Source organism: Prunus mume, linkage group LG1 (genome assembly GCF_029339155.1).
Source record: "Prunus mume cultivar Tortuosa linkage group LG1, ASM2933915v1, whole genome shotgun sequence".
Classification (NCBI taxonomy): domain Eukaryota; kingdom Viridiplantae; phylum Streptophyta; class Magnoliopsida; order Rosales; family Rosaceae; genus Prunus; species Prunus mume.
In genome coordinates this window covers 8,186,709-8,210,246 of record NC_142698.1, presented here as the reverse complement: position 1 = coordinate 8,210,246, position 23,538 = coordinate 8,186,709, and the positions used below count along the sequence as shown (strand labels likewise).

The 23,538-nt window shown below is 37.3% G+C and overlaps 2 protein-coding genes, 1 long non-coding RNA gene and 1 pseudogene across 3 annotated transcripts; all 4 read right to left on the bottom strand.

Moving 5' to 3' along the window:
• Positions 1 to 1,464: 1,464 nt before the first annotated feature.
• LOC103333222 (F-box protein At2g26160-like) lies at positions 1,465 to 2,564 on the bottom strand (annotated as a pseudogene).
• Positions 2,565 to 11,305: 8,741 nt separating this feature from the next.
• LOC103333212 (uncharacterized) lies at positions 11,306 to 12,352 on the bottom strand. Its single transcript, XR_016126742.1, has 2 exons — positions 12,302 to 12,352; positions 11,306 to 12,029 (listed from the first exon to the last, which is right to left on the bottom strand). It is a non-coding gene; the product is annotated as an uncharacterized LOC103333212 (long non-coding RNA).
• Positions 12,353 to 12,398: 46 nt separating this feature from the next.
• LOC148920920 (cysteine-rich receptor-like protein kinase 26) lies at positions 12,399 to 13,169 on the bottom strand (the record flags this gene model as incomplete). The annotated part of the gene is made up of 1 exon (XM_089047463.1): positions 12,399 to 13,169. A coding segment is annotated over exon 1 (744 nt), but the record flags the coding sequence as incomplete, so codon positions are not given.
• A 6,002-nt stretch (positions 13,170 to 19,171) lies between these two features.
• On the bottom strand, positions 19,172 to 22,402 carry LOC103333203 (cysteine-rich receptor-like protein kinase 29). The gene is made up of 7 exons (XM_089051060.1): positions 21,387 to 22,402; positions 20,971 to 21,114; positions 20,714 to 20,844; positions 20,407 to 20,617; positions 20,043 to 20,280; positions 19,788 to 19,938; positions 19,172 to 19,678 (listed from the first exon to the last, which is right to left on the bottom strand). Exons 1-7 carry the CDS (start codon positions 22,222 to 22,224, stop codon positions 19,331 to 19,333), a joined length of 2,061 nt encoding a protein of 686 aa, XP_088907186.1. The 5' UTR covers positions 22,225 to 22,402; the 3' UTR covers positions 19,172 to 19,330.
• Between the last annotated feature and the right edge of the window lie 1,136 nt (positions 22,403 to 23,538).

Genomic DNA, 23,538 nt, shown 5'->3' with positions numbered 1-23,538 from the left:
GACGGCTAGTACCCAACGTCGTTAAAACATTCAATGTCAAAAAATATTACAAACCGACATCTAATTACTATATATATAGCGTAAAATGTAACATTCGACAAAATTAGATGACGGTTTTATTAAAACAGAGACGTCTAAAGAGTGTTACATGTCAAAATCAAAACAAGCACCAACGTACAGATAATTATCGATGTCCCTAATTGAAGGAATACAGGTTTTATTAAACCGTCATGGTTAATTTATACTGTGTTAAATAAATAAACAAACCGACATCTAACTTGTAAAAGACTACGATAGCCAAAAGAATGGACGCTTTACAGATATTACATGTCAATAATCACACAGGCACCGAAGTAAAATTAATTTACCACGAGACACATGTGGAAAACCGTCGCTTATACGATTATCCACATTGCAATGTAGGAGAACAACGCCTTTTAAAAAATATTCCATGTCTGTTTCTTGCGAGAATAGTCGTTTAAATTATACAAAGATGACGCTTTTTATACAAAATGGACGTCTGAATACTTTAAAATGACACAATATTATTGAATACCAATGTAAGAAATCCTACCAACGACTACTGTCGTTAAAGGCTGACATTAAAAATTATATTGAAGGCGTGGACAGGAAAAGAAACAACGTGGATTATATCTTCAACGTCGGTTTTTGTAAAATAAAGGACGTGGTTAATTCCTTCACTACGTTACGAGGATCCAATTGTATGACGTTGTAATTCCTTAACATGTCGGTTTCTAATACATGTTGGCGTGGTCGGCCTTTTAAAAGTCGCTTGTGTAACCCTCCTTGACGTGTGTATTCTTTGAGACCTCATATGTTTTAGACTTAGTTTCAGTGTTCTACTTCTGTTTGCTCTTGTTCAGCTATCCTGTTATGCTTTGATATAGCACTTCATATGTTATTGTATCAAGAATGTGCTGCATTGATTTGAAACCAATGTGCTCATAAAAACTTATTTTATGGTTCGAAAATTGACTACTTGTTTCGCTTTAGGTCTTCAATGTCCAGACTTAGCTATTTACTTTTGAAATATGATTCTTTTGTATCAATTTACTTACACTGGAATATCTTTCGCTACGCAAAATACAGAGGACATAAGTCAAGTGTACAATATTATGATGAACAAGAAAAGTTGATAAACAAATTAAAATACTAATTTGAAGTAACAGAATATTAGCAGACTCTTGCACTGTTCTTTGATTATGTCCGTGAGAAGGCTCATTCAGAACCCTACTTGAACAATAGTGAATGAACTAAACAGATCCAAATCCGCCCTTTCCAAGTTTATTTGCTTCAGAAAAGTCATTTGTGGAAACTCTAATGGTGGCCAAGTCAAATTGCAAGGATTTTGCAAATCCAATTTCATATGTATCGTCGCCGCATGGGGAACAATTTAAATTCTAAAAATGCCTATAAAAGTACTAGTACTTGGCTTCCATCTTTTCACACCATAGAGGGCAAGATCCAAATTGTTGGTGGCACGTGCTTCTGCGAACGATCCAAGCAGTAATGTGTTCCCATGCTTCTCTTTTCCAAGTCGAAGTACCCATGTCATGAGGCCCTTTAGGTTTATGGTATTCCACATCCACACAATCATCAGTGAGGTATAAGGAATTTGGCTGACAACCTGGAAAGTCCAGCGCAGAGACACAAATGGATTGATTGGTACCCAAAAACAGAGCTTCATTTCCAATACTTTCAATCTCAACCCATTGGGGTCTCTCCCCATGAGCACTGAACAGCTTAAAAACCTTGAAGCTCAGAGTCTCCGTAAAACGATCATAACCATTTACTCGTTCAAACTTGAAAAACTTGAAGTTGAGAGACTTCATAAACTGCTTACAATATTTTACTCGTTTGAACTTCCTAACCAGCAAAAGATCTCCCTTGGATGATTGCACAAGGTATGATTTATTGTCAGTGTCTGGATCCATTGGCACAAGTAAGCTTACATGGGGTTCAGTAGTTTGATCCCTGCTAACATTCATCGAAAAAACACTACCACCCAAACTAACAGCTAGAAACTGGCCTTTATAATAAATTACGTCATCGAATCCGATCATTTGATCTATGCTAGTCCAAGCATCATCCCCTGATTTAAAATGGGCTATTTGTTTCCCATAGCCATCATAGATGACCAATACTTCATAGTCATTAGGAAGAAAAGAAGGGTCTGCAGACAATACAACTTTATTAATGTAGTAATCACATCTATAAGCTACCGTCGATCTCCAAGTGGATTTGGGGACTGGTGGAAGGCTAATGGTACACCCGGTAAAAGGGTTTAAGAGGGTTACTACCAGATTCTCATCCACACAAGCCAACCAACCATGGGAAGAACCACAGAACCTCTTACTGTAATACACATTCAACTCAAAGCTACAAGTCTTACCTTGTGTCACACTATACAAGCCACGCCTTTCGCTGCTATTGTCTATGGTGGGAATTATGAGCATAGGAATCTGCTTGTGACATGATTTGATGCGCTGCTTCTTGCTTGGAAGCCATGCCCAGCCTGAAACTAAGGTTGGAGCATCTTCCATTGTGCTACATTTGACTTATTTAGGTGGCTAGCTTGGAATTGGTTTTCATTGACAATTTATGAGGAATCAAGAGGCTTTCCTTAGGCTACAGTTCCTCAGGCATGAACATTGGTGAGCTGTCCTCCCCAGTTACAGCATTGGAATATTCCCCCTTTCCTGCAAAACCGATGAAATTGTGATTGTTTTTCCTTGTATATATGGTTCAACATGGCCATGTCTAATTTAGAATTTTCGAAGGTTCCAAAAGTAGCAAGCTGGCCTGTGACATAATAATAAATTAATTAATAACTAGCTTCACTGCATAAGGTTGGAGACGGCATCATAAGCCGATGGAAAAGATCCCTCTACCCCGTCTGTGTAGAGTTCCATCAAAGACAAGAAGATTCAACTAACCGACTGGCCAAATCTTTTATCCCCAACTCTCCATCCATTCACCCCACGCCTAATCACACCAATCCCAACCCTACACGTGTCAGACAAGCCCAAATATTGCATACCAGGTCCCACATTCAACGTGGGTCATCATTTCCAAAGTAACCCTTCGGTTGCCATCCAGCCTTTAGTCAACGAAAACTTCTTCCCCTTCTTCTGTCCCTAAACATAAAACCTCTGATTTGTCTTTCTCCACTTGGTCTGATAACCGAGCAGAGTGCTCTGTTTTCAGTCCAAACAGACATTGGAAAATGAAAGCAGAGGTTGTGGAATTGTTGTTGGTGAACCTAGCAAGTATTACGCAGAGAGCTGACGAGTCGTTGTTGCCAGGGGTGTACAAAGAGATGGGGGCCAGTCTGCACACGGACCCAACTGGGTTGGGCTCACTCACTCTGTTCAAATCCATTGTCCAGTCTCCCTTGCTATGCGGACTGGTCAGTTTGGGCATCTTTGAGGTGGATGCTTTCTTTTCAAAAATGAAATATAGCGTAAATGAGGATCTAAGAGAACCCATGATTTGGATTGGTTAGTTTAGTTTAGTACATTAACGTAGACAGTGTACACAGTAATAAAATAATAACTTTTCATAGGGCCTCTGATATTTTACATTATCTTAGAGAAAATGGGAAAGACAATATCCAGATACTAAAACATGGGATGGGATGGTGTTACTAACATATACATCTTGGTTGTAAACTTTAAAATCCAGCTTTTACCATGTCGATGAAGCTTTTTCATATGAATTTGGATACTCTACTTGCCTTGACAATCCTTAGTTTCTAACCTCAGTCTGTCTATTACAACTCCAACTGTTCTCCAATCTTATTGGAGACCAAGGAGATTGCCAAGACAATGAGAGCATCACCATCCTTTTCATATTTGAGTTGTGTTTACGGAGGAAGGTGCAATTAGCCAAGTCCAGCTTCTGCTTTGGGCAGCTTCTCTATTAATTTCTCTCAGATTTGAGAACCATGCAGTTATAATTCCCCATGCAACTGATTTTCTCTTCCCTTTTTTTGTTCCGCGGCGTCACTACGAAAGATGGACACATTTCATTTCTTTATTGGGAAAATGAAGACTATAGTAGATCAAGGATACGTACTTGTTAGTTGCTGGACTGCTCCAGGAAATGAAGCATCCCATAATGAACAAGACCAGCCCATGCCTGAATGCTGTTGATTGGTCATTCGGCAACATCTGCAACAAAATAGCTGCTAATGGAATAGCTGAACTGGAGCTTATCTGCAAAAAACTATCCTCCCAGCATCGGGAAAGCGTTTCGCAAGATAATCCCCCATTTTTCCCTCCAAAGAGACTTCCAAGTTAGCAAGCAATTATATAAAAAAATTGTCCAAATTAGATAACACTTTGTTGAATTATAATCTGGCAAGTCAAATGAAGGGTAAATTACTCAAATGGTCCCCAAACTTGTACTCGATTTACATTTTCTCCCTCAATTAAATTATTAGTCCAAATGGTCCATTAACTATATATTAATCGCTCTATTGGTCCTACCGTCTAATTTTCTATTAAATTTAACCAAATTTTAGAGTAAATACGACTTTTCATAATTAACAAATAAAATAGGGTTAAAATAAATACAAAATTTGAAAATAATTGAAGAAAAAGAGAAAAAAAATCATGAGACCCAAACCCCCTCCTTTGGATTTCTTCTCCCCCATTCCCCACAGACCTCTCCATTGAGGTCCACCACTTGCTGCTCCAAAGGTGTGAACTTGGCAGGTGGGTTGGAAGAAGGAGAAGGTTCTGGAACGTGGGATGATGGTTCTAAAAGCTTATGGAGGAACTTTTGGTGGAGGGAGGGATTGGGTGCTGTGGGTATAGAGATGTGGGTGTGGGGAAAGAGTTTGGGTAGTTTAGGAGATGAGGAGGTGAGGTGGGAGGAGAGGAGAGTGCACTTGGAGGGTGAGAAATTGACAATGGCTGTGATTTTGGGAGGTGAGATTGGTGGGGATGAGGGTGATGGGTGGTTCCCTCTCAATAACAAAGGGAAATCAAAGGGGAGGGGGAGCTGGGGTTATGGGTTCATGGGGCCTGGGGTGAAGGGTAGTTGTTGGATGGGTTTGGGTGGAGAGTGGTTGTGGGATGCGTTTGGGGGTTGGAGTTTAAGAGAGAGAGAGAGAGAGAGAGAGAGAGAGAGAGAGAGAGAGAGAGAGAGTTTTTTTTTTTTCAGTATTTTTTTATTTTTAACGTACGAAATGACCAATTTGCCCTCATATTTAACAACAACATTGACAGAATGTAACGATAGGACCAATGGAGCGATTAATATATAGTTAATAGACCATTTGGACTAATAATTTAATTGAGGGACAAAAATATAAATCAAGTACAAGTTTGAGGACCATTTGAGTAATTTACCCGTCAAATGAATTTACTACCTACATTTTACTATACCACTTTACAAGTTTGTTCTGCAATGTTATAGAGCTTATTTACTTTTGCTCACCCGTTTAGATTTAATTCTTGTGATGATAAGATAAAATTCCCTATTGACTTAAAAATCATTTTTGGTCAACAAGTCAACTTTCTTTGGTGTGCCAACGTGCCATGTTAGCTGTCAAGACCTTAACAGACTTATGAAAAATAGATAACTTGCACCCTAAGTTACTGACTTTAAACAAGTGATTGTGAATTTGGGTGAAGAGTATCTCCCAAGTAAGTTCTTTTCTTGTCTCAGATTGGTGAGGACTTCACAATTTCTCACAGTAAAAACTAGTAGTTCTGGCCTAGATGAATATTGAAAATAAATAAAACTGTTTTAAAGAGAATTTCCTATTACACAATTTAAAAGAAAAGGGAACTGCCACGTTTGAAAGGACAATAGAACATTGGGCATCTATTTCTGCTTGGATTGTTGCCTATGGCTCAGCCGGACTGGATGTATATGTGCTGGATTCAAACGTCAGCACCTTCAATTGATGAGGTTCAGTTGGAAATCGATATCAATGTTGAGATTGACAGACCTTTAATCTATTTTAGCCATAAAGAGCCTTGTTGGATGGGCAGAACTGGGATTTCTTCACCGATTGGATTGGATTAGATTGGAAGAGGCTGGATTGACAATTTTGGTCCGAAACGCACTTCAACACTGCTACGCTTAATTGTGGATCACCGCGATCTGTTCGATGATTCTCGGCATCAAGGCATCTCTCTAAATTTGTTGAGGTTTTCATATTATGAAAAGCCCGAAAAGCCTGAACTCGCTTGATTGGCCTATGCTCAACCAAATTTGTAACAGAGAAATCTCATTTTCTTTGTGAACTGCTTTAAGTTAAATCAAGTAAAAACTCGAGGTCTGCCTGTTCTATTAGAGATTGGATGTCTTTTATAAATCAAAGAGCTTGATTACTTTAGAATCTGAAGACTTTTGAGATCGTATGATCTTGTTTTGAATTTATCAGTATGACTTGAGAGTTTTTGTTTTAATTGAATTTTTGGCTATCCTCAATCCTGTTCACCCCTCTCATATTTATAGAGAATCTGAATGAGGGTTTAATCCTTAATATCTAAAGGATAGATCTGTTGAGAGGATTCCTTGTTCCAGCACGAAAAAAGGGATAGTAGTTTAGTCTGACAAAAGAAAACCCCATCAAAAGTCAGTTTTTATGATGATCACTTTTGATCTCCGGTCAACCAACTCTCTTACTCTTGTTTATCTCTCATAAACCCCACTTGACCTAATGCAAAGCCCTCTTGAGCATAGGAAAGAAACTTGGCATTAAATGGTTATGGGGAGTTATTTTCGGATTAGACCTTCTACCAACTCCCTATCACGTCATTTGCCCTGCTGAAATCTGGACTTTAGAGTCACGTGGGCTCTTGTAAAGAGAGAGAGATCTTCCCAAAAATCTGCTGACTTGAGTTCTGAAATTGTGATCAACGGTGATGATCAAATTTTGATCCTTCGGAGAGATTAGAAGCTGGGCTTAGTTTTTAAACCAATTAGAAACAGATTTGTCCAGATTAAATTACCATTAATGGAAATTAATCTTTGTTGAAGCCCAAAAAATCCAAGGCTGGACCCAAATATATTTCTAACCTAGTACGACACCTAACTTGGGAAAAAACACAACTTGGGTACGTAAGAGTTTGCCATATGTGCTGTTTGGGCCAAAAGCTAATACACGCCGACCCACTTCTCAAAAGCCCAAGAAACAAAAGGAATAGAAAAATGGGCTTCAAATATCAGAACAGGAGCAAGCCCAACCCACGTCTTTTTCAGAAAATGGCAGAAAAGTAAAAAATGCCAAGTCAAATGGCGATTATAAATCAGATTGGGCCCAGTCTACAAAATCTTCCATTTCTCTCAAAAGGCCCAGGGACAAATCAACAGCTCTTTTTTGAAGAGGCCGACGTGAATAATCTCAACAATTTCAACTAAATTGATAAAGAGTTGATAAAAGCAGGCAACTAGGAAGAGACTTCTCTGAAACTCTGCCACCAGAAGATCAAAAATCCCTTTTTATATATACATATATATTCAGAGATATTTTCTGCTCCTAAGAAAGACTCTATTTTCAAGAGATAAGCAGACTGTATCCAAGAGATAAGTAGGAAAACAGGGAGTTGTTCAACTGGAATATCAAACTAACCATCACAACTTGAGCTCTCACGAGGGGCAGTTAAAATTGGAAAAAGGAATTAGGTCTTCTTTCAAGAAAAAAATAGGGAAATGATAGCCATGAGAATTGACTACTGAGAGCTTATCTACCAGAATTGATAAAACCCCTCTTTCTTTGCATTTAAAAAATGGAAGATCTTTTTAGAAAATCTGCCGCCCATTTTAAATCAGAAAACTTTATTCCAAAACCAAGGGCGGAACCAGAATTTTTTTTACGGGTAGGCTAGCTAAAATTTTAAATTTTAAATCTAATTATTATTTTAATTAAAAAACTTACAATTTCTGCAGTTTTTAATAAATAAAAGTATAATTACTTCATATAAATCATAGTTTCATTAAGTAATTTCTAATAAGCTTTATCATAAAGAAAAAAATACATATTAAATGCAATAACAAAAAATACATATTATCAAAATGAATATATGAATAGGTTGTGTGCTCTTTTACTTGCTTGATTATGATGTTAAATCTAATGTTTGCAATTGGAATATATCTTTTTTTTTCGCATCAATTGAATAAGCTTCACAAATGCAAAGTGCAAAAATATAAATAATTAGATTAAGATATTGTGCCCTTTTTAAAACCCTTTTCCCACCAAAAGGTAGGAGAGAAAAGAATATTTTATTAAACACCGCAAAAAAGAGAAAAAGAATAAAAATAGATTGAAAACAAATAATATTTCCCTCTTCTAGAGGTCTAGCAGTAAAACAGAAAAAAGAAAGGGAAAAAAAGTCTTGTGGAAAGAAGCAAACAATCTAACTTGTTGCTTACACGTTTATAGATATGGGTTTTGATGATCTACTTGTGGAGGGAAGCAAACAATAATTAAACCAACCAGACTGGAGCATATAGATATAGGTTTATTTTTGTCTTCAAAACCTCACTGACCCACCGTAGTCGTGGTTGTAGTTCTGCCCTTGTCCAAAACATTTCTCATAAATATAGGAGAGGGTGAACAAAGCAAAGGACATCCAACACCCAACTCAACAATTAATCAAACAACCAAAAATCAACCCAAGACAAGAAATCAAAATGATCACTTGATCCTTGAGAACCCTCAAGCAAACTGAAGCAACCAAGAGCTTAGTCAAGCCACAGAAGAAGCCAGCCATAATTCAGAATTTCCAAGTTCAGACTTAGAAAATAAGTCATTCAAAACGAGATTCCTCTCGTTACAAATTTGGTTCAGCAACAGCTAAGACAAGCAGAGTTTGAGTTTTCACAAATATTAAAACCTCAACAAATTTATGGAGAGCCCTGACCAAGCATAACAGTACCATAGTGCGATTAAAGAATCCTCAAGCCCACCACTTCGCCTGCTTAGATCAAGAAGTTGCTTCGCCTGCTCAAAAAGCCTTCCAGGGCTTGAAATAGATTAATGCTCTGCGTAACCAAGCTTTGGTATCGATTTACACTGAAGTTTAGCAGTTGAAGTGGTTGATAGCTCAATCCAAAGAAAGACATACTCATCCGGCCGGATCGAAGCTTCTATCCGATGAAATGGAATTCCAGCTTTCTTTTGCCTTTCTAGAGTTGATTTCTTCCTTTCTAGTTTTGTAAAAGGCGTTCTGCCTAAAACAGTTCACTTTATTATCAATTATTTTGGCCAGAACCTCCAATTTTGTACTGAGATAAATTGTGAAGTCCTCACCAGTCTGAGGCAGGAAAAGAACTTACTTGGGAGATATTCCTCACCCAAATTCACAATCGCTTGTTTAGAAATCAGTAACTTGGGGCGCAAGTTATCTATTTTAAGAAGTCTGCAAGAATTGTTGTTACTAGCAGTGGCACACTCGCACACTAAAGAAAGTTGACTTGTTAACCACTCAATGGTTTTCAAGACAATGGGGAACTTTGCCCTACCATCGAAGAAACAAACACAATACGGGTGAACATGCGCTTGCACACGTGCCACACCAAGCAAATAAGCAACACGCCACATTACAAGCTTAAGTGATCCTAAGCCACGCGAATGTCTGGGGCTTGTTGAGCAGATTGTGATATGGATGGTTTAGAGCATTCATGAGACCCATTGATGGGCCAAGAAATGGAAGTTTTAGGCTGATTGGGAGCCCCAAAACTCGACCCCATTTATTTAGCCCAAATATGTGGGTAAGCATGAAAGAGAGAAAAAGGTAGCCTATTACCTTAGAAAATTGGCCCATCACCTTAGTAAAAAATAGTCCATCACTCTAGAAGGTTGGCCCATCCCCTCAGTAAACTAGCCCAGTACCTTAGGGAATGGCCCAAGTGACTTAGAAAAATCTAAAAGTCTCCAACACATGGCTAGAGACAAAACCACAACAGAAAACCAAGGGATAGAGACTTGCGCAAGCTGCTGGGAAGCTCTAGCACGTGACCAAAGGCAAACCTCAAGACAAACCATTCAAAAGACCAAGGGGTATTAGTGTGCGCAGGTTGCTAGGAGAAAAGGCATCCTTCATACCAACGCTGCTATCTATTTCCTTCTTTTACCAGCTCTTACCATGAAATAAAGGAGGAAAGAAGGAGAAGTGATAACCAGAGATGGGAGGTTACCACTGGAATGATTGTGGGAAGACTTTTGAGCTCCCAAAAATCTTGTCTCTGTGTGCTTGGACAGATGGGGATTTCAAAAATTAGGATGAATCAGAGGAAGGGAAGAGAAATGAAAGGGAAGGCTTGGAAAAATTGGAGATAACCCATTAGGGTTTCTTGGGAAGAAGCTCCTTTAAAAGGGGGTATCCTCTACCCATTATCTCAAGACACGTCCAGAGAGAGCAAGCATCACCTCTCATCCTTGGAACCCTTCAATTTCAAGCCATATTCCTCCATCTCTTCCCATCTTTTCTTCTAGCAAGCCATTCCAGAGCCTGACGAAGCTTTCGTCAAGCTGCGGAAAATTACCCAAAGCACCCATTCTTTCACCCTAATTTCTGTCTCTCTCTCTCTCTCTCAGCAAATTCTCACAAAATCCTTTGCTTTAAACCTCGGTTTCTTGTAGAAAATCTAGTCTTTCTCTCTCTCATGCTAAACTCATGAATGCTTAGCTTCCATGCCACAAGCCTCTCAAATCAAGCCAAAAATTTATCTGTAAGCAACTGTTGGTTTCATTGGTAAAGAAGACTAAGGTGTTTCCTGAAGCTCAGCTACGCTTTTGAAGCACTCTTGGGGTTTGATTTTTGAACTCAGACCCAAGGGCAATTTCACACATTTGGCTCTTTACAGAGCCTGCACCCATTAGTAGCTGTCGGAATGAAAAAGCCCCTACAATCCTTAATTTGTAAATTTATTCCTTGTAACTAGTTCACAAAGGTCTGGGCCTCTAAACGCATTTGGGCTGACTTCTGACTTTAATAAAACAAAGCGCAAACTCTTGTTTTTGACATGGGCTGGTGCGTGGAATTTAGGCCCAAACCACTATAAACGTTTTTAGTCATATTATCACAGATCAAAAGCTATATATGAGCTTCATGTTAATCAATACACCTATCCGAACCACTTTCGTCTAAGTGTGCAATCATCCCCAAAGGTAGAAACCCATTTCACTTTTTCCCAAATTTAGGAGCAGCACTATTAGCAATCATGTTTCATGAAAGATAAAAATCAATTCATTCCTCAATAATTGAGGTTACAATAATGAATATGGTGACAAGTAATTTTTTGACGTGGTTCAGAAAATATATTTAACTCGAAGTGACATCAATATTATTTATAAATTTGAAAATATTTTAAACTGAATATTAAACAGAAAAACGTAAGTTCTTCATGTGTCGAAATTCCTAACAAAGGGTACATGCATGCATCCTGCCTCTGAGAAATGAAATGTATAGGAACCTACCTAAAACAATGAAGAAACCACACATTTAAAGGAAATATGAACCAAAGGGATATCCTAAATTACATCAATATAATTTCGTTTTCTGGTGCTTTGTTACTAACAATGAAAAAAAGGACATAGTAGATCAAGGATATGTATTTGTTAGTTGCTGGACTGTTCCAGGAAGTGAAGCATCCCATCATGAACAAGACCAACCCATGCCCCAGCCTGAATGATGACTTCTTAGTTGCTGGAATGTTCCAGGAAGTGAAGCATGCCACAATGAACAAGACTAGCCATCAGAAGTAAATGCCACAATGTTCCAGAAATCAACACACTTGGGTAATTTTCTCCACAAATCCATCAGAAGTAAATGCTTTGCTATATAGCACTTCCTCTGTTATTGTATCAAGAATGTGAAGCACTAGAGTTGCGTTCTTACCTGGAATTAACTTCGCAGTTTCAAGTTTTTTCTTTGTCCTCCTTACTCTTAATAAACAAATGCAGAAGAACATAACTATTAGTACCACAGAAACAACAATTGGCACAACGATAATGATGACAGTTCGAGATTTGTCACTCTTCGATCCTGCAAAAATCAGAAATCTCATTTGCATTAATTTGAATACATACATACAGATATATATGCATTAGAAATCTATTCGACCCAAAATTGTTGTAGTGTCAACAGTGGCAATGGTCCCTCAACTTGTACACGAGACAACTACATCAACTAAAAATTGAATTGAGGGACTAAAATGTAACTCGTCTACAAATTCCTGGACAATTGCTCTAGTTAAGCAAACTTTATTTCTTCAAAGCATAATATATTGGGATGTAAATATATATATATATATGTACCTCCTGTACTGGCTGACGGGGGAGGAGGACTAGACAGTGGCGGTGGAGGAGGACTAGACAGTGGCGACGGAGAAGACGGCAATGGTCGGATAGTTGTAGTGTTAACGAAGCGATAGGTCTCATACCTAACATTACAGCTGGGTTTACTAATTAGAGCACCTTGCTTCCCCTCAAAAAATTTTGGAATATCTGCCAAAGAACTGCCCAAGCAATCACTGCAGACCTGCTCGGTCAAATCCGGCGTACACTGCGCAAGTCCATAGACATTTTGGAAGTTGGGAAAGGTTGCGGTCCCTACCGCAAATTTTCGAAGTGAACCGTTTCCTGCAGCTTGACCCCTTAGGTCCTCCAGTAGCGTATTCAGTTCTTGAGAAAACCCGTCGACGTCGGAGGGCACGTTCTGTGCGTTATACCACATGAGAGGAGGGAAAGTTTCCATGGCTCCGTAGATGGAGCGGTTGGAGTAGCGAAGCGTGCACTGTTCAATTACGCCGAAAGCTTCCTTTTGATTGGGACAGCCCTGTGTGATCTGTTGTGTGGCGTTGCTGAGGCAGCCACGGCAAAAGTCCACCGTGACATCCCCTCGACATAGCCCGATTGCGTAAACCTGGTCGGGGTTTTCCCCATAGGATAAGTTGTAGAAGCCGTAGCCATTGCCGTTGTTGGAGGGGGAAGAAAGAGAAGAGAGAAGGGTGTTGAGGTTTGTCTTGTAGGTACTGTTGGTGGTGTAGTTGCCTTTATCGTTGTAACAATACGGGGATTGAGATTGAGTGCTGATCATAAGGAACAAAACGGGAGAAAGGAAGAACAGAAATCTGAAGGAGAACATTAATGGCGCCATTCTGTTTGTACATTATTGTTGGTCAAATCAAAACTGTGCTTATATACTTTTTATTCACTTGTCGTGTTGATAAAAAAAGAAAAAAAAAGGGAAAAAAAGAGAGCATAATACATAAAAAAGAAAATGTAATTTATTTCTCAAATTTATTTCTCAAATAGGTAAAAAAAGGGAGAACATCGTTGATATATCATGACATGAGTAAAAAAATAGGTTCATTATACTAGGTAAATTGTTTTACTATGTACATTATTAGAGAAAAAAAAATGCAAATTTATAAATAAACTCAATCCTAGACATGTATTTATAAAAAAACCTAAACACTATTTAAACATAGAAACACACCCAAAATCAACCTCAAAATCAACAATTGTATATTTTTTGGGTGTGTTTATAAATGAGTTTTGAGTGTGTGTAATGATGAGTTTTGGGTGTGTTTATAAAGTATTTTGGGTGTTGGGTTTTTTTATAATTTCCACCCCCATTTTGGGTATTTTAATGAAACTCCCAAAAAAAAATAGGTACATTATTTTGAGGGAAAAAATAGGCTCATTTTGAAAAAAAATTCATAAAACAAACAATAAAAAGATGATCAAATTATTTTTCATAAAACAAATAATAAAGAAAAAAAATAGGTACAATATTTGGAGAAAAAATAGGTTCATTAAAAAAAATGTTTTAAAAACAAAACAATAAATAGATTATTAAATTATTTTTCAACATAATTAGAATGTACCCTAATAAAAAAGAATACTGGTCGTATAATTCATAAAAAGAAAACAACATTAATTCTTAAATTTAATATTGAATTTAAATTATTAATACTTTAAATAGATTACTAGTCGTAATTCATATAAGGAAAACACCATTAATTCAAAAATAAATTACTAGTTGTAAAATAGATTACTAATACTTTAATGTGGAATTTAATATTTAATTTCAAATAAGTTTCTAAATTAGTTCCTACATCCATTACAACTATTTTGAGATATTTCCAAATTCAACGGGTGTCATTAGTTACACCCCCCATAACACATTAACTTATAACTTGGGGTAGTTTTGGAATCCAAAAATATAATAAATCAGATTTTAAGTTATATTAGGTAACTTGCTTAGTTGGATTCTAGTCATCGGTTATTATTTGAAAAAATTAGGTATTTTAAATAGAAAACTAAAAAAAAGGGTTGCAGGTGATTTTAAATGAATTTTATGGGTCTAAGCTCAATTTACTATAAAATAAAAGCCATACACACATATTGACAGAGACGGGACTGGTTCTTCTTGTGATTTTTGATGAGGACTAATTGGAGATTTCAAATAAATAAAACAATTGAATATTGGAAGGGGGGGTGCATGGTTGACGTCAAGGCAAGGAGATATTGCAAGGAATTTTCTACTGTGGACGGACTGCTTTTTTCTTTACCAACCTTAATTAAGTGGGTGTCCTGGTCGAAGGAATGGAAACTTCTAAAAATGAAAAAAAGATAAAAATGTTCCAATAAGCATATGTAATTCATGAAATTGGAAACATCTAAGCTGAAACTCAACGTCCATTTAGGGATAAGAGGGCCCCATTTGGGATTTTTTTAAAACTGCTTCACTTTAAAGTTAAGCTTTCAAGTGTTTGGTAAAAATAAAATATCCTGATTATTTTAAAAGAAGTGTTGACTTTTAAAAGCAAACTCTGATTACTTTTCAAAACTGCTTTCAAAAGAAGAAGATATAAACCTTTAATGAATTTTTTTAATTCCCAAAATACCATCATTCATTTTAAAAAATGACACCACCTCCACTTCCACATCCAACTCCACCACTTGCACCACCACATTCACTACCTCCACAACCGCCGCCACTATCACTGCCACTACCATCACCACCACATCCTCCTCCTCCTCCTCCTCCTCCTCCGCCACCACCACCATAACCACCACCTCCTCCTCCACCACCACCTCCACAACCAACACCACGCTGCCATTGCCACCACCACCACCACCTCCAGAACAGCCATCCCCACCACCACCACGACCACAACCACAACCACCAACTCCACCTTGATCACCACCACCACCTCCACTCCATCACCACCACTACCACCACATGATTAGTACATAACACTTTCAATATTATGCCTATTTTAGTCATTATTCACAGTTACAACAATTTTATATTAAATTTACCAAACGGTTTTGACACTGCTTTTTGTATTAACAAAGACTTTAAAAATATTATTTACCAAACATGGAGTGCTTTACTTTACACTATTTTCAAAGCACAACAGAAGCAACTTTTTTTAGAAAGTGACAGCAATTCTAAACTAGGCCAACTCAAGCATCCAACTTTTTCTTCTTTTTTGTTTTTGCAAATTATGATTCTGGTCTCTATAATTTGGCAAAATCTGACGTTAATTAAACTGTTAAATGGAAAATTAAATTTCAATTTCAATTTGGGTGGAAAATTAAAAATCATTTAATGCCACATCAAATATTTGACTAGAATTATGAATTATGATCTCATCCGACCATATAATATTGCCCACTAAATTGGCCCTAAAAAAAAGCTACATCACAACAATATGAGTCTAGTCACAACAAAAGTATCGAACTCATTGAGAACATATATAGTCCTCGATGTCCATGTGAATCAAACTTGAGACCTTCTCTAACTGAAAATGCTACTAAAACAAAGGCTAGTTAGTAGCCCAAAATTCCTTTCAAGTTTAGAAATTGTCATAGCTTTGTTCTGTGAGCAGATCCTCAACATCTTGTAAAATAACATCAATTTCGATTCCCATCACCCATCTAACTTTATAGAGTTTACAAGCTAAATTTACAAAGAAAATTAACTAGTAGGTTATTACTTGTAAACTACTCCAAATCAATTACAATTAATATAAACAAGGAAACTAGAACTAACTTTCCTAGTTCTTAACACCCATGTTCTTATGAGAACTAGGGGCAATTGTTAGTTACAAGAACCGACATACCTTATGCAAAAGGGAATCCAGCAACTGAAGGCTTTAACAATTATATAATACTATAGCCTGGTTATTGATTGAAATGGTCCCCTAATTTTTACTCCAATCTCATTTTAGTCCACCAACTAAAATTTTCATTTCAATAGTCCTCCAACTCTCTATTTAGTATCCAAAATGGTCCTATTGTGAAAGTCTGTCAATTTTGCCATTAAATTCAGGGGTTAAAGTGTCTCTATGAATTAAAATAGTAATATAGAGTTTTGAAAATTAAAGGAAACTATTATAAAACTTAGAAAATTTTAAAACATTGAATCTCACCAGCCACATAGCTTTTTTTTTTTTTTTTCCCTTGAGATTGACCTAACAATTAATAAAAAAATTTATCTATTGTTTAAATTAATTAAAAATTTAAAATCAGATAAATACAAAAATAAAATAACAAATTTTTTAAAAGAGTAAACAAACCCATATTTATACAAAAACACTGCCTTGCATCCCAACTCCACAACCTCCCCCCTCTCAGCCTTCCCCCACACATCCCTCTGCTTTTTCTCCCTCACGACCTGACCATCCCATCCCCACCCGCAACCCACAGCCCTAGCCCCAAGCCCCAAGATTCTAATTCGGGCAAAAAATTGAGGAAATGATATTGCTCAAAACTCAAGAGCGAGGGATGCTGAACACACTCTATTTCTTTGATTTGGTTTTCATCCAATCTATCCCCAAAGCACATCAAAACCAGCAAGCAAAACATGGCGTATTGCAAATGCTCGACCACTGTGACGCCTTTGGGTTAGGTTTGAGAATTTGTTTCAAGCCAGTCTCCTAGGATGTAGCACATACACATTTTTATCATCTTTGTTCCCTGTGCTCAGGCACCTTCTTTTGTATTTGTTGTTGAAATTTGTACAAGTGCATGACAAAGTGTTTTAACTGCTGCCCTGATCTTCCTTACTAGTTATCAATCTATTGGGATAATGTTTCTTTCTGGACAATGAATGATCATTTATATTTCCCCTATTTGCTTTATCCTTTGATGCTGTGAATTATTTTCAGGATTTATTTCTTTTTTCTCTCTCAGTATTTAGCTCTTTACTTTGGTTTTTTGATAAGAAAGTTTTAAATTTTAATGTATTATATATAAGAGAGAGAGAGAGAGAGAGAGAGAGAGGTGGGTGTGGCCCTGCCCTGTGAGGTAGGATGGAGCAGTGGGCACATGCATCAGTGCCTATTTTGACCAAGATTTCGAATTTCAACTGACAAAAGAGAGTGGTGCCTACGTTCACAACTATCCACACGGTATAGTGCCTTTAGAGCAGTTTTCTACTAGTGGGACCAACTTTCTTTTCTCTCTATTGCTTTTTCTAGAACCAAATTAAACGTTGGCCACGTCCATTTATATTTGTGTAAACCACCGTGTAATCTGGGTCAAAGGAAAGGAAAATTCCACAAAAGAAAAGGTGTCGTAGTTTTGATCGAACTTCTAAATCTAAAGCATGCATAGGAAGTTCATGAGATTGGGAAAAGATCAATTTCAGGGAGACTGAGGGAGTAGCTATTCAGCATCACAATAACTAAAGCCATGGTTGGCTTATCAGCAGCCACATTTTCATGCACACATAATAATCCAATGTGGATGCATCTCATTATTTCACTTCTTGAACCAGTCCTCAAGGTGGGATCTATTAGATTTGAAGTTGTCCCTTCCCTTCAATTTTTCCATGCCTACAATAATTTATGAATTGGAATAAATTAATTGAGATAAAAATTTGTTTCCTTCATTGCAATCAATTTCACTAATCACTACTACAAAAATTAAAATAGACGACAGGAATCCACCGTCGTCTAGAAGGTTTTCAAACCGTCGTGAAATCGACCGCCATCTTTTGATATATAAAATGACGACGGCTAGTACCCAACATCGTTAAAACATTCAATGTCAAAAAATATTACAAACCGACATCTAATTACTATATATATAGCGTAAAATGTAACATTCGACAAAATTAGATGACGGTTTTATTAAAACAGAGACGTCTAAAGAGTGTTACATGTCAAAATCAAAACAAGCACCAACGTACAGATAATTATCGATGTCCCTAATTGAAGGAATACAGGTTTTATTAAACCGTCATGGTTAATTTATACTGTGTTAAATAAATAAACAAACCGACATCTAACTTGTAAAAGACGACGCATAGCCAAAAGAATGGACGTTTATAGCATATTACATGTCAATAATCACACAGGCACCGAAGTAAAATTAATTTACCACGAGACACATGTGGAAAACCCGTCGCTTATACGATTATCCACATTGCAATGTAGGAGAACAACGCCTTTAAAAAAATATTCCATGTCTGTTTCTTGCGAGAATAGTCGTTTAAATTATATAAAGATGATGCTTTTTATACAAAATGGACGTCTGAATACTTTAAAATGACACAATATTATTGAATACCAACGTAAGAAATCCTACCAACGACTAGTGTTGTTAAAGGCTGACATTAAAAATTATATTAAAGGCGTGGACAGGAAAAGAAACAACGTGGATTATATCTTCAACGTCGGTTTTTGTAAAATAAAGGATGTAGTTAATTCCTTCACTACGTCACGAGGATCCAATTATATGACGTTGTAATTCCTTACCATGTCAGTTTCTAATACATGTTGGCGTGGTCGGCCTTTTAAAAGTCGCTTGTGTAACCCTCCTTGACGTGTGTATTCTTTGAGACCTCATATGTTTTAGACTTAGTTTCAGTGTTCTACTTCTGTTTGCTCTTGTTCAGCTATCCTGTTATGCTTTGATATAGCACTTCATATGTTATTGTATCAAGAATGTGCTGCATTGATTTGAAACCAATGTGCTAATAAAAACTTATTTTATGGTTCGAAAATTGACTACTTGTTTCGCTTTAGGTCTTCAATGTCCAGACTTAGCTATTTACTTTTGAAATATGATTCTTTTGTATCAATTTACTTACACTGGAATATCTTTCGCTACGCAAAATACAGAGGACATAAGTCAAGTGTACAATATTATGATGAACAAGAAAAGTTGATAAACAAATTAAAATACTAATTTGAAGTAACAGAATATTAGCAGACTCTTGCACTGTTCTTTGATTATGTCCTACTTGAACAATTAGTGAATGAATCAAAAGGGATGCTAATAAATTACATTACAATTTCAGAAAGCCAGTTTGATCTTCAACCACTAGCGAGGATGTAGTTCAGTAATTTCTGAAATCTCATATTCAAGTGCTTTGGCAGAGTTACTCTTGGAATGATCAGACCTCGTTACCCCTGAATTATATTCCAATCCTAACGACATGTCCGATCCAATGCTATGCAAATAAAATCCTGGTTGGGAGGGCAATGGGAGAGTGAGAGAGTAGCTATTCAGCATGAGAATAACAGAAGCCATGGTTGGCCTATCAGCCACATTTTCTTGCACACATAATAATCCAATGTGGATGCATCTCATTATTTCTGTTCTAGAACCAGTCTTCAATGTGGGATCTATTAGATTTGAAGCTGTCCCTTCCCTCCAACTTCTCCAGGCCTGCAATGATTTGTGAATTTGCAGAAATGATCAGAGATAAGTTTTCTTACTTTAATGCGTTGCAATAAAGTGTATTGAGATACCAAAACTATATTATATTTTCACTTACGAAGCTTAGAAGATCCTCCACATTTTCTCCATGCCGGAAGCCACTATTTTTTTGTCCACTGACTATCTCTAGAACTAACACACCAAAACTGTAGACATCAGACTTAACAGAAAAGTGTCCATGCATTGCATATTCTGGAGCCATATAGCCACTGTATATCAACAAAAAGAATGTCAGCGTTCACCAACACATATGGAAAGGAAATTGTTGACATAACAAACATAAGCCCACATGCAGTTAAATGCATATTCTTACTAGGTCCCAACAATCCGACTAGTATTGCCTTGCGTTTGATCAGGCACGAACAACCTTGCCATGCCAAAATCTGAAATTTTGGGGTTCATTTCTGCATCTATCAAGATGTTACTAGCTTTGAGATCACGATGAATAATTCTAAGGCGAGAGTCTTCGTGGAGGTAAAGGAGGCCTCGAGCAGTGCCTACTATGATTTTGTAGCGCCTCACCCAATCTAGTTGTGCACGCTTTGTTGGGTCTGCAAATATATTAATGCAAAATCAAGACTTCAATTACAATGTTTGCTTGCATACACGTCACACAATTGGAATTTTATAATAAACATTCGAAGTTAAACGAAAACAATGCATAATTCCAGACATACCAAATATGATGTGATCGAGACTTGCATTAGGGACAAATTCATAGACAAGAAGCCTTTCACTTCCTTCTAAGCAGAAACCTAAGAGTCTAACTAAATTTCGGTGTTGAAGTTTAGCCACTAACAAGACCTCATTTTTGAATTCTAAATCTCCTTGCCCAGAATTCGCAGAAAGCCTTTTTACAGCTATATCTTTTCCATTGAGTAGCCTACCCTGGAAAAATATATAGGTACGGAATGAAAAAAACATATATAAGTGGCATTCAAGAAATATGAAAGATATAAGTTCTTGTTATTAACTTGTCATTACCCTGTAAACAGATCCAAATCCTCCCTGTCCAAGTTTATTTGCTTCAGAAAAGTCATCTGTAGAAACTCTAATGGTGGCAAAGTCAAATTGCAGGGATTCTGCAGATCCAATTTCATCTGTATCATCGCCGCCTGAGGAACAATTTAACAAAAACTAAATTAAGCAGTTGTAGCATTATAATCTCTAAAAATGCCTACTTGGCTTCCCCATGTCAAATGGAATAATATGATTAATGTTCACTAGAGTTGCCTCCTTACCTGGAAGTAACTTCCTAGTTTCAAGTTTTTTCTTTGTCCTCTTTACTCTTAAACAAATGCAGAAGAATATAACTATTAGTGCCACAGAAACAACAATTGGCACAACAATAATGATGACAGTCCGAGATCTGTTACTCTTCGATCCTGCAAAAATCAGATGTCTCATTTGCATGAATTTGAATACATACATATACATATGAACCTAACAAAACATGCATTAGAAATCTCTTCAACCCAAAATTGTTGTAGTGTCAATGGTAGCAATGGTCCCTGAACTCGTACACCATACAACTACAACAACTAAAAATTGAATTGAGGGCCTAAAATGTAACCCGTGTTCAAATTCATGGACAATTGCTCAAATTAAGCCAACTTTATTTCTTCAAAGCATGACATATTGGGACATATATACGTACCTCCTGTACTGGTTGACGGTGGAGGAGGACTAGATAGTGGCGGCGGCAACGACGGCAATGGTGGCACAGTTGTAGGGTCATAGAAGCGAGAGATCTCATACCTAACATTACAGCTGGGATTAACAACTCTACCACCTTGCTTCCCCTCACAACATTTTGGGATATCTTCCAAAGCACCAACCAAACAATCACTGCAGGCCTGCTCGGCCAAATCCGGCGTGCACTGCGCAAGTCCATATATTGTTTGGAAATTGGGAGCTGTTGCGGTCCCTACCGCAAACTTTCGAAGCGAACCGTTCGCCGCAGCTTGACCACTTATTTCCTCCAGTAGCCTCCTCAGCTCTTGAAAAAACCCGTCGACGTCGGAGGAGGACACGTTCTGTGGGTTCCACAGCCAAAAAGCAGGAGCAGCTTCCATGGCGCCGTCGACGGAGCGGTTTGCATATCGAAGCATGCACTCGTCGTAGAACCCGAAAGCTTCCTTCTGATTGGGACAGAGCTGTGTGAGCTTTTGTGTGGAGTTGCTGAGGCAGCCACGGCAAGTGTCCCCCATGACATCTCCTCGACATAGCGCAATTGCGTGAACCTCATCGGCGTTTTCTCCGTAGGATGAGTTGTAGAAGCCGTAGCCATTGCCGTTGTTGGAGGGGGAAGAAAGAGAAGAGAGAAGGGTGTTGAGGTTTGTCTGGTAGGTACTGTTGGTGGTGTAGTTGCCTTTTTCGTTGAAACAGCTATAGCTTCGAAAATCAGGCGGCTGGGCAAGGGATTGAGTGCTGATGAGGAACAGAATGGGAGAAAGGAAGAACAGAAATCTTGAGGAGACCGTTAATGGCGCCATTCTGTTTTGTACATTATGGTTGGTCAAGATCAAAACTGTGTTTATATACTTTTTATTGTGGCAAACGGTCAAGAAAAGATTTGTGTGTGAGATTTTTCAAACTGAACATTTGTTGTTCAACCTGCAAAAACACCGGACACTCAATATTAGTGAAAAGTGCAAGAATAGTTGTCTGTCTGATTACACACAATATTAGAAGTCTCAAATTTAAATTCACTTTACGTGTTGATAAAAAAATTAAAAAAAAATTAAAAAAAAATAAAAAAAAAGAGAGAGAGAGAGAGAGCATACTACATCAAAAAGAAAATGTAATTTATTTCTTAAATATATATGTCATGTAGTATAATACTCGGACTAAATCCTGCCAAATCCACGATCAACCATATTGAAGAAATATATTTTACGACTAAGCAGCCCATAAATTATTCATCAAAATACTTCTTTGACCATTTCACATTGTTTTAATTAAAATGTAGATGGAGACTGGACTGGTACTGATTTTTGACTTTTGAGGATTGATTGAATATTAAACCATTGATTGAAACGGGAGTAGTTGAGGACAAGGTAAGCATTCCCTGCTGTGGCGCGTAATCTGGGTCAAAGGAAAGGAAAATTCCAAGCAAAAGTGATGTACGTAGTTTTGATCCAACTTCTAAATCTAAAGCATATATAGGAAGTTCATGAGATTGGGAAAAGATCAATTTTAGGACGTCAAACATTTGAAAACAAAATATTGATTAACTATCCACGTATTGAAATGAGTCTCTTCTTATAAGTCCTTAAAGAGATCTTAGTATGCCCTGACCTTCAGATAGCCTCTCTCTCCCTAAATCTTTTCTCATAAAAAAGATGAAAGTTAGTCTCCTCTCCACTTCCAGTTAACAATGTGGGTCAACCCTATACAACACCAATGCATTCCTCCATAATTGAGATTACAATAATGAATATGGTGACAAGTAATTTTTTGACGTGGTTAAAAAAATATATTTAACTCAGAGTGACATCAATATTATTTATAAAATTTGAAAATATTTTAAACTGAATATTAAACAGAAATTCCTAACAAAGGGTACATGCATGATGCATGCATCCTGCCTTTGTGAAAAAGTATCCATTGACCGTGTTTCTTATGGTCAGAATTGACTGCTTTTCTTTTTTTTAAATTTTTTTAAAATTTAATTTTTAATGAGAACTGAAATGTTTAGGGCCCTAAACCAATTTCATGGGGGAAGCCAGCTACAAAATGGATGGATTAACTTATAGCCAAGACCATAACCATAACTCTACTTGTCAAGCCCTATCAAGAACCTACCT